At 38.6% G+C, this 11,177-nt stretch overlaps 3 protein-coding genes across 3 annotated transcripts; all 3 read right to left on the bottom strand.

The window, feature by feature from the left end:
• Window positions 1–219: 219 nt before the first annotated feature.
• Window positions 220–3,140, bottom strand: LOC124443959. The gene is made up of 8 exons (XM_046994507.1): window positions 2,984–3,140; window positions 2,722–2,916; window positions 2,340–2,636; window positions 2,123–2,272; window positions 1,783–2,046; window positions 1,282–1,454; window positions 1,096–1,187; window positions 220–818 (listed from the first exon to the last, which is right to left on the bottom strand). The coding sequence occupies exons 1-7, from the start codon at window positions 3,063–3,065 to the stop codon at window positions 1,104–1,106; spliced, it is 1,245 nt and encodes a 414-aa protein (XP_046850463.1). The 5' UTR covers window positions 3,066–3,140; the 3' UTR covers window positions 220–818; window positions 1,096–1,103.
• Window positions 3,141–3,192: 52 nt separating this feature from the next.
• Window positions 3,193–4,609, bottom strand: LOC124444549. Its single transcript, XM_046995170.1, has 4 exons — window positions 4,562–4,609; window positions 4,096–4,216; window positions 3,404–3,529; window positions 3,193–3,335 (listed from the first exon to the last, which is right to left on the bottom strand). The coding sequence occupies exons 1-4, from the start codon at window positions 4,607–4,609 to the stop codon at window positions 3,193–3,195; spliced, it is 438 nt and encodes a 145-aa protein (XP_046851126.1).
• Window positions 4,610–4,981: 372 nt separating this feature from the next.
• On the bottom strand, window positions 4,982–7,895 carry LOC124444548. The gene is made up of 5 exons (XM_046995169.1): window positions 7,826–7,895; window positions 6,456–6,760; window positions 5,632–5,776; window positions 5,418–5,535; window positions 4,982–5,341 (listed from the first exon to the last, which is right to left on the bottom strand). The coding sequence occupies exons 1-5, from the start codon at window positions 7,893–7,895 to the stop codon at window positions 5,296–5,298; spliced, it is 684 nt and encodes a 227-aa protein (XP_046851125.1). The 3' UTR covers window positions 4,982–5,295.
• Between the last annotated feature and the right edge of the window lie 3,282 nt (window positions 7,896–11,177).

Genomic DNA, 11,177 nt, shown 5'->3' with positions numbered 1-11,177 from the left:
AAGATCGGGCTAAAATTTTGGCACTGTAAAGAAAATTAAGACACTACAATAGTCTGTCTCAGGAGGTACGGCCCCATTCACCACGTCATTTTGGGAATTTGTGCTCCCGTATGAAATTTGACATTTTTCTCGACTCCAGTGAGTAGGAAATGACGCAAATATCGTCATTCCTAACAATTCAACGTCTTATAAATCGCATAAATGATAAAACTCAACAAATTGGTAAAAAGTGATTTTTATATTTTACAAAAAGAGAGACACTGGTCAAACCAGAAGTATTTGAAAATCAGCGATAGCGTATAGGATACTGACGTCTGATCTCGAGCTCAACCGCAAACCATCGTGGTATAAAGATACTTCTTTTTGCAACTTTACTTATGGTCTAGCAGGCAGTGTACTTCAAAAACTACCACTGGCAGGGTTTAAGCGGGGAAGGCGTCCAAAATCAATCTTACATATGCTATATTATGATTTTTACTGTAAAAACAAAGAGCTTATTACTCTCCGACCCCCCCCACCCCCCCACTCTCATGACAGTGCCTATGCTTCTAATCTCTTTCTATAAAAAGGCCGTGTAACATGCCGTTAACCCGATTGAGTCATATTGCAAACTGGATCTTTTTGCCCGATACATTGCTGTGCAATTATATCTTTGTATTCCACCCAATAATAAAGTTGATGAATATAAAATATTTTTTTACAATCACAGGATGCGGCAAAGATCTTAGCTCTTGAGTACACAGGAGGATTGCTGAACCATCCGAGGACCTTGCGAAGATTATTTCGCTTGCATTTTCGATAGTTGTAGTAATAAGAACCTAAAAATGTTTTAATTCAAATTTAAGTTTCAATTAACTCGTGGATATTGTAATTTCACATTAATCAACGACAAATTTAACGCGCATTAAGAAAAACGACGCGTGTTTTTAGATTACAGGTAACTTCACATCACTCATTTCGCACTAAAGATGGGGGTGGGGTGGGTGAGTGCCAAAATTTTAACAACGATGTCTCTCATACTTATTTTCAGCGGGGCGAAAAAATTACAGTTTACACACACACAATTCAAAAATATGAGCATAACAAAATACGCACCGGTAAAATTATTTTTTTAATGGGAAATTCCTGCCGATTTTGTTCATCAGATCGGATACGTCAAATAATATTCCTTCCATCCGGGTGAGTTTCTGCGATAAAAAAAAATATGCGACAAAATCTATGATAGAGACTGGAGTCGAAAAAAGACTGGAATCGAAAAAAGACATGCCGACCGCTTCGTACCTCGTCGTTTTTGTTTGTGATTTTAAATTTTATGGAGCCCGGTAATGACCCATGACGACACACCCATCTGACGTAGGGCGAGCCAGGAGATAGAAAGAAATATGAGCACAGTGCACCAAAGACGAAAAATAGAAAAATGCCTATTAGCACCCGATAATTTCTTCGAGAGATCTCTGAACAGAAAAATATCGAGGTTTTTCTTAGAATTGTGTATCACAAAAAAATTCTTGGTTATCATCGTGAATCACAATCGAATCGTTCTTAAAAAAACGTTGTAAACTAAAACAACGATAGCTGTGAAATTAAATGAGGCGATGCATTTGAAGTGCGCAGAAGTGTGCGAAAGTCTAAAGAAGTCTGCAGAAATGCATCCTTTTACGATTTAATTTCATAGCTATCTTCATTTTGATTTTCAACAGTTCCTTTAAATACATCTCAATTGTCATTGAACATGACAAATATGCTGTTCGAAGCAAAATTACATTAGAAAATACGTCTTGCCTTTTCCTTTATGTGCAACATAGTCACGCGTGTTCGAGACGATCTGCGCCATGCCCTCCATTTGGATGTCGACGTCATCACGAAACTCGTCCATTTTCCTTTCAAAATCCTCGGCCATCTTTTCTTCCAGTTTGGCGAGGATGTTCTCGATTTGATCATTACTTATCGAAAGCAAGATGGACACAATACAATCCACCATTTTTACCTCGCTCGAAGTACTCTCTTCAATGGAATATCCGAGAAGGCGCTTTTGACGGAGGTTTCCTTTTAAAAAAATAGTCACATCAATTGCGGCAGTGAACAAGCTATAAAAACGATTTTTGCCACGTGATCAGCCTACCATTGTCGGCCTTAAATTGTTTCTCGGTAACAGCGACTCCCGGTAATTTATTGGATGCAAACAAGAATTCGCCATGTTTTACAGCACCGTAAACCTTAACTGGGATTTTACCCATCATGCATACCTTCTCACTGGGGTAACTTGTTTCATCTACAGAGGAAAATTCATAATAGATATCTACATTCGTCCCTCGATGTTGCTACACGAGTGTTCGTACCTTGTGTGTTAGCTGAAATGTAGTACGATCTTGTGATCACACCAGCCAAAATAGCGCCGTTGTAGTTTATGGGAGTTAGCAAGTCAAGATATGTTTTATCACGATCTTTGCTGGGAAATATTCCGACAACATCTCCCTCATCATATCTTTCGACCGATTCATCTGATTCGTTATTCAACTGCCAAGAATACGCGATGTCTCCCCTGTACGTTGTCAGTCGTTCGATTTGCAGGTCTTTTATATCAGCTTGCTGTGCTTCAAGCTTGATAGCTGATATATATTGTTGTTTACGGTTTTCTGTGAAATATAGACGTCTTCAACATATTTAAAATACATTATTTTTAGTTCATATAGTCCACACCTTAACAAACCACTTTTTTACCTTTCGTTTTTGTTCTGAATCGATACACGTCTTTCCAATAACATTGGTTTTCTATCGAAATTTGTATTCGAAAAACAAATATGTTATTGACAGGTGTTGATTGGTCAGACATGTACAGTTCTTTCCCGACATTCCTATGATAAAACTCCTCCGGGTCTAGATTTGCCGTCACGCTATAGACATAAATCTCCGCATCTGAAACAATGACTGATATCAGACCAATGAGAAAATACAAGTACCAAACTTTGTATCTATTGTTTACCATTCGCAGATTCCATCGTGTTTAAAGACAAACATAAAGGGATCTTGGTTAAACCAATGACAGCTTTAGGTTTTCCAACCATTGCATGGTCATTCACGCGTTTCACGTAACCCTGACAGCAGCAATCATCGAGAGCAAAGTTCGACTTACAAGTAGAAGTGAAATCCTGAAAAGATTAAATCATATAAGATAAAGTTATCAATACAATCCTAAGTACGGACAAATTTAGATCTTGCCTTGTCTTCGAGCCTTTGTTTACGACCTTTATGAGGACCTGTGGAAAGTTGCTTTTTGAAGCGTACACTAATCTCATCTTGACTGATTTCGCCGCTTTCAACGTCAATCTGAAAAACTGTTTTTGACAAAAAGAAGCTGATGAGAGAGTAACGAAAAAAGTCAAACACGATTCTCCTTGTAAACCTTTTATTTTGAAAGTGCACACGACAAAGCTTAACCCGTCAAGATGAAAATATAGGACCAGGTCAAACAAATAGTTGTGAACGCTATCCTTCAGAACATCTCTCAGTGATACAATTAGATTCGTTCCTAAACGAGAATCAACATTTGAAAAGCTTTTAATTTGACTTAAAGTTTCCTGTTTGTTAGAACCTCTTCCTCAGAAAATTTCATGGAACACAAATTGCCGAAAATTGGAGCACGTGAAACAAATTTATCGAAATTTGCTCATTTTCAGATATGAGCACTTCAAGTATAAACACCAACGCTTTTCATCACAAAGAAATGTAACAATAGAATCCTGCATATTTGTGGATGTAGATCGTCCAGGTTAGTAGAGTCCCGAAAGGGACTGTTGGTGTCGATGTTGACTGACGTTTCGACAACCTTAGTGGTCGTCATCTTTAGAGTCAAGGGAGGAGTAAACGCCATGTTAGCTGTCATCGTAAGAATCAGATAACACAAATACGGCTAACCTGACGTTAACTCCTCACTTGACTCTGAAGATGACTACTGCTAAGGTTGTCGAAACGTCAGTCAACAACAACAAAAACAGTCCCTCTCAGGACTATACCAACCTGGACGATCTACATCTACAAACATGTAACGATACTGCCGGGTTCCAACCATTTACTTGAAAGAATCTTGGTTCTTACCATCGGAATAATTGACTCTTTCCATGAGAACTTGTCGAGTCATGATGTTATCTTGAATACACGTCGCTATTGTTGAATTCGAAATATCGATGTAGGGATGGAATATTTGCAACTTCAAAACCTAGATAAATATAACAAAAATTTTCGTACAGTACAAGAAGATGAACAGTACAAGAAGATGAACAGTAAAGATTGAGAAATGAAAGTGAAGCAGCGTGACTGATACCAATTTCAAATCTTTTCCATTGGATTGCACAGCAATATGTAATGTACACGTCGAAAATGCAATACAGCCGAGTTAGCGAAGCCAGTCGATGTTTAACTCTTGTATGTATGAATAAACAAGCAAAACAATCGTTAAATATTTGCTCAAGTGGAATGAAACAAAACTAGCAAATAGCAATCATTGTAAGCGAGCGAAACTGTAGCCTTGAACAACATTAGACAGAACCGCGAACGATATTACTTGAACAATGTTTTTAATACGACTTAAAAATTTGTACGTTTTTGGCATATCATTGGCGAATACCTCACGGTTCGGCACGCATATCAAGTACCACTGGTGACACACCAATGATGTGCATGGCACAAGAAACATTTGCATGGACATGAAGCTACAAAGTAGCTAGTTTAATGATTGGTGGAGCGAGGTCAACTCTCTTTTCTTCAATGCAACATCATCGTGTTCACTCATTGCAAGAACAATGAAATTAAATTTCCAAAGAAATGAAAACCTTGGCAAAAGGTGAAATGGCAAGGGTGAAATTTCGTGTGAACACCGAACACGTATAAATTGAGCTTCCGATAGTCGGATCTGTAAATCTAAAAAATCGGATGGAAATAGAACTTGCTCTATTTTCATCCGAGATAATCAAAGCAAGCCGACTAGTCAAGTTACATAGATTTGAAAAAGACTTGGAAACAAGAACAAAAATACGAAAAACATATCGATAAATGTACTGGATAGCACAAATAGCTGCTCGCATGACTTTATATATCTAAACGAATGTAAATATCAGCAAAATTATCGGACTGTCTTAATAATTATCCAAAAGTCGGAATCGGAACAATCGGCTCGTGTGAACGGGCCTTTAATTCGACTGTTCGCCGGATAGTCTGTAGCCGAGGATTGACCTTGTGTATAACCGTGAGTAATAGCTAAAGTAATGATTCGAACAAAGAAAGTCATCTGCACAAGTCTTAAACTCGCTTCAGATAGCTATTCATACTTGTGGAGGCATTGTATCTGTTGTAAAAAAGAAAATATTAACTAAAGTTAGAAATCGATTCAGGCAAACTAGAACTACTTCATGTAAACGCACCCAAAGAAATCAGTGTAGTGTTGGTCAACCATAAATTTTCCAGGACGAGCTTCAACGAACGCCTTCAGAATATTATATTTAGCAAAACCAGCCTCATCAAAACCAGGAGTGTAAAGACCTATTGAAAAACAAACAGATTGTACGATGAATCGATCTTTCCCGGCTATCTAAGCAGCAGATTTTTCTTTCCCGTGCATGAACGAACAATGCAAACCTTGACCAATCAGCCTGTTTATTGATGGATGTGTATCTTCAACAAGCAGATAATCTCCAGGTATCATAAACTTCTCCAAGTAACCGACAGAATCCTCCAACGGAACGTGACAGTCTTCGGTGATGAACCAAGGATGAGGCATTTCCTAGATCAATAAAAAATTAAAAATACAGAGGTGTGTGTGGCGTGAATTGACAGCAAGATGTGACTGACGTTTCCAATCGCTTGCAAAGCTTGCATCTATGTATAACATCTCGAGTTATTTGTTTTAGAGTACTGTCAATGAAATAGAGGCGTGTTTTAGAGTACTGTCAATGAAATAGAGGCGAGTTATTACATTCCTTTAGTCATATTATTAGAAATATTGTTACTATGTAAATTTCCGCTAATATGTTTTTTAAAGCGGTGAAAAATATACATTATGTAAGTTTTTCGTTTATTTCTTTATCCATTCTGAACATAAAGATGAATGATATGAATGGAAGTCTGTTTGTCGGTCAGTTAGTTGGCCGTTGTATAGTGCAGGTGCACCCTTCCCCTTTCATATTTCCAGGACATCCGTTTTTTCAAAAATACATAAGAAAAAAAGTAAATAAACAATAAGTGAAATTGCTTGTTGGAATTCAGAAATAGAAAAGTTTCCCATGCATTTGTGTCACGTGTTTGTTTTCCATTTAAAGCTCGCGTGTACCAAGTTCAAAAGGCTTAACAAATGGTATTGGTAGCATGTAAAACGTCATTTAAAAAGCCAATAAAATCACGAGTACGAGAATTTTCTTCTCAAATGCGCACTCCTTAAAACTTTCTGGTTACGGCCCTGATACCTTCAGTTTTTCCGTTGGCAGAACTTTCTCCATGTCCTTAGAGGCATCGGCCAGTAGAAACGTGATGTCCTTATTAGATTTGGCTTTTTCATGAAGACATTCAAAGGATATATCAATGGAGTACACGTGACATCGAAAGTCGAATGATCGTGCGATGTCCGCAAGCCAAAGAGCACTGCCTCTGGAGTATGTTCCAAGCTCGAAAATCGTGACTGGTCTTTCGCTGTAAATCAAACTTTGAAGAATAACAAGATCTAGCGCATCTTTCATGAGTTCCACGCCTTTCCACGTTGTCTTGTACTTACCTAGAAGGACAAAGCAAGAGTCGTTTGCTCGGTGTATTGATGAGATATTTGAAACAAGCCGTTTTTAGTATCATTGCACTGTTCGAACACACAATCACACTATCAAATATTTTGTATAAACTCGTGTTTTAGGAATATGCGCAAAATAGGTCAAGATGAAGAAAGGGGGTATTTTTTATACGAAGATAATTTTTGTCCACCACCTTAAAATCTGTATGCCCGTCTTATTACTTGCAGTATTTATTTTGCATGAGTTCAGTTATGGTCTAGTAGGGGCCATTACATGAGGCGAGTTGTCCCGCTTAAACGGGTCAACTCGCTTCTTAGCCGAGACGAGTTACAAAATTGCAATTACCTGAAAGGTTTTGACCCGCACGGGAGAGCAATTTTTGGCATGAATAAATTAGTTGCGTAGTTTTTTTGATTATGAATTGTAAAGATACGTGGATACATGGATACATGGATACATGGATGCATGGATACATGGATACATGGATACATGGATGCATGGAACATGGATGCAGGATGCATGTCTGTTTCGTGGACTTTGCTGGACCAAATGTGTTATTTTGATATTTGTGAGCCCACAGTCGATATAATGCTTCAGCCTTCACAGCAATTGTTTATCCGCTTTATACTAGTAGCGCGTTCAGACTGAGTGCCCCGGTACGGTGCTCAGGCACGGGCACCAATGTGAACACAACATTTTGATGGTACCGGAGTCAAAGTGCCCGGGTCTGGGCACCTCGAAAATAGGTAGTACCCGAGTACGGTGCTCAGGCATGGACACCAATGTGAACACAACATTTTGATGGTACCTGAGTCAAAGTGCCCGAGTCTGGGAACCTCGAAAATAGGTAGTACCCGAGTACGGTGCTCGGGTAGGAGCACCAATGTGAACACAACATCTTTATGGTACCCGAGTCAAAGTGCTCGGGTCTGGGCACCACGAAAAAGGCAGTACCCAAGTACGGCGCTCGGGCACGGACACCAATGTGAACACAACATCTTTATGGTACCCGAGTCAAAGTGCCCGGGTCTGGGCACCTCGAAAATAGGTAGTACCCGAGTACAATGCTCGGGCACGGACACCAATGTGAACGACGACACCTGAATAACGTGTACAGAGATGCATCTATTCAGCACATGGTTTTAAAACTTGTGTACAGTGAAAAACATGAAATTATAAATAAACGAAGCTAGTGGGTACTACGTAGTGTGAACGGCCTGCAGATTTGTGCCCGAACCACGGTATCGTTCTCCAGCACTCAATCAGAACGGGCTGTTAGGTGTTAAAGGACATTGGCAACGAAAATTTTTTTTTCATACGTTTATCATAGATAGCTATGGAATACTTAATTTTGTGTTTTCGTGTCTCTTTTGAATTTTGCTGTTGAGAAAATTTGACATAAAGTTGAATCCTTATCCGCCATTTTGGAAAAAAGCCTTATGCTAAATTATGGCGGAATACATTACTGACGTCATTGGCTGGTATCCACTGAATGACACTAATAATAGTATTATAATAAAATATAGCACATTTGTGTTAAGAATATTTAGGTAAAGAATGAAAACATCCATTGATTGATTTGGATATATTTAATGATAGTTAACAACAACAGCGTGTGCGCAAAAGGGCAGTAGGAACAGAACAGAATATATCAACATCACATGACATAGTTGATCATTATAGCATGACTTATATGAAGTTCTTCAACACTCCCACTTAATGATCATACTATAAAAAGTTTTTTTTTTTTTAACTAATCCAATTAATGTCTCTAACTTGGGAATTACTTAATTTTCTTGACTCCCAACATATCTCGAAAGTTCTCAAAAGTTTTTCTTGGTAGAGCTTTTGTCATAATATCTGCTAACATATTATCTGTCGAACAGTATACCACAGACATCACATCACGATTGACTTGTTCACGGACAAAATGAAAAGCTATGTCCACATGTTTGGTTCGATTATGGAATTTAGGATTTTTTGTAAGTTCTATTGCTCCCTGATTGTCTTCGAAAACTATAGATGGTTCGTCTTGCTGTGTTCCAATGTTTGAAAGCAATCTTCTCAACCAAACAATTTCTTGGCTTGCTAAACTTAAGGCTATGTACTCGGCTTCAGTGGTTGATCTGGATACTGAGGTCTGTCTCTTACTTCTCCAACTGACAGTATTATTTTGGATTTGAAACACATATCCGGAAGTTGATCGTCTGGTCTCAATATCACCTCCCCAGTCTGCATCAGAATATCCGGATAACACAGGATCTGAACTAGTAGCCGTGAATAACAAACCATAATCCAACGTTCCCTTTAAATACTGGAGGATTCTCTTTACACCTTGCCAATGTACTACGCTTGGTCGAGACATAAACTTCGACAAAATTCCGACTGCCGATGAAATATCGGGACGAGTAGCAGTAGCTGCATAGGTCAGACAACCAATTGCCATTTGATATCTTTGAGTCTCCACTGGTGTCTCATCTTTTGACAATGACTCAAATTTCATTCCAGTCTCCATCGGTGTTGTGACAGGTTTGCATTGGTCCATTCCAAATCTCTTAAGTATCCCTTCCAGATATTTTGGCTGACTAATGGATAGTGTTCTTGTCTTGCGGTTTCGTTCAATCACCATTCCAAGAACATATTTCACTTCTCCTAAGTCGTCCACTTTAAATCTTTCAGCAATCATATCTTTTTCCTTTTTTAGCATCTCTGAATTATTTGAAAACCATAGCATGTCGTCAACATAAATAGCCATTATCACGAAGTTAATCTTTTCCTTTTTTTGTTTTACTGACTTAACAGACGCATGGATCTGCAGTTGATTTCTTGTATCCGTTTGATGTAAGATAGGTGTCAATAGAGGTGTTCCAGCACCTAGCTGCCTGATTGAGGCCATAAATACTTTTCCTAAGCTTACATACGAACTCAGGTCTATCTTTGTCAACGTAACCACTAGGTTGTTTCATGTATATTTCATCTTGCAATTCTCCTTGCAAGAACGCTGTATGGACATCCATTTGATGAATCTCCCAATTATAGATATTAGCGACAGCCAACAGTGATCTTATAGTTGTGTTACGAACTACAGGTGAGAATACTTCTTGGTAGTCTATCCCTTCGGATTGAGAATATCCCTGAGCAACCAAACGAGCTTTAAATCTGTTGACAGTTCCATCAGAATTGTGCTTCACCTTGAACACCCAACGACTTCCCACAATATTCTTGTTGTTTGGTGGAGGAACGAGTTCCCATGTTCCATTATTGATTAAAGAGTCATACTCAGAATCAGTTGCCTTTTTCCACTGATTTGCATGTTCTCCTGTCCACGCTTCTTTTATGTTTAAAGGCTCATCAACATCTTCCGTGAGGTTATCAGCAATATAACACTCGTCGTCAAATCGTCGTGGAGGTCTGCGTATCCTTTTTGCATTCAAGTTTTCAGTCTCTCGCAAGAAACGTTCTTCATAACTTCCTCCCACTTGTTGACCAGGCACCGCATTTTCATTGACATTCATGTCATCAACAATTTGGTCACCTTCATCATTTTCAGGTTGTTTTTCTTGAACTTCGATTGATTTATCTTCTTCGGGATAGTAGAAAGATTTGGGTTGTGCAGAAGAATCCTTACTAAATTCGTAAAATTTCTTTTCAGCGAACATAACATCTCTTCCACGGATAAATCTTTTTGATAATGGATCATAGAATTTATAAACTTTGGTTCCAGCAGGATAACCAACAAAGATAACTGGTCGGCTCTTTTCTTCAAATTTTCTACGATTCTCAGTTGGAATATGGAGAAATGCTAAGCAGCCAAATACTTTCAAGTGCGACACATTAGGCTTCTGATTAAAAAGGACTTCATAAGGCGTGATTCCTTTGAGTGAGCTATTGGGACTTCGGTTTCGAAGATAGGCGGCAGTGCTGACAGATTCAGCCCAAAATTCTCTTGGTAGACTTGCATGATGCATCATACACGTGGCAGATTCCACAAGTGTCCTATTCATCCTTTCTGAGACACCGTTTTGTGCAGGACTATAAGGAGCTGTCAACTGATGACTAATTCCTTTTTGTTTCAAATATGATTCGAATTCCTTTGAACAATATTCACCGCCATTGTCGGTACGAAGCACTTTAATTGGTTTGCCAGTGAGGTTGGTGACATGATTAACGAACTCTTGGAATTTTTCTAAAACTTCACTTTTTCTCTTGATAAAATAGACGTACGTGTAACGAGAAAAGTCATCAATGAAAGTTACGAAATACCGTGAGAAACCAAATGAGTTAACCAATATTGGTCCACAGACATCACTATGTACCAATTCCATGAAATTAGTTGCACGCTTTCCACCTCCTTTAGGATATTCAGTTCTATGTTGCTTTCCCATAATGCAACTTTCACAAATTGAA

This window comes from Xenia sp. Carnegie-2017, unplaced genomic scaffold, assembly GCF_021976095.1.
Source record: "Xenia sp. Carnegie-2017 unplaced genomic scaffold, XeniaSp_v1 HiC_scaffold_21, whole genome shotgun sequence".
NCBI lineage: Eukaryota > Metazoa > Cnidaria > Anthozoa > Malacalcyonacea > Xeniidae > Xenia > Xenia sp. Carnegie-2017.
This window is presented reverse-complemented; position numbering and strand designations above follow the sequence as displayed.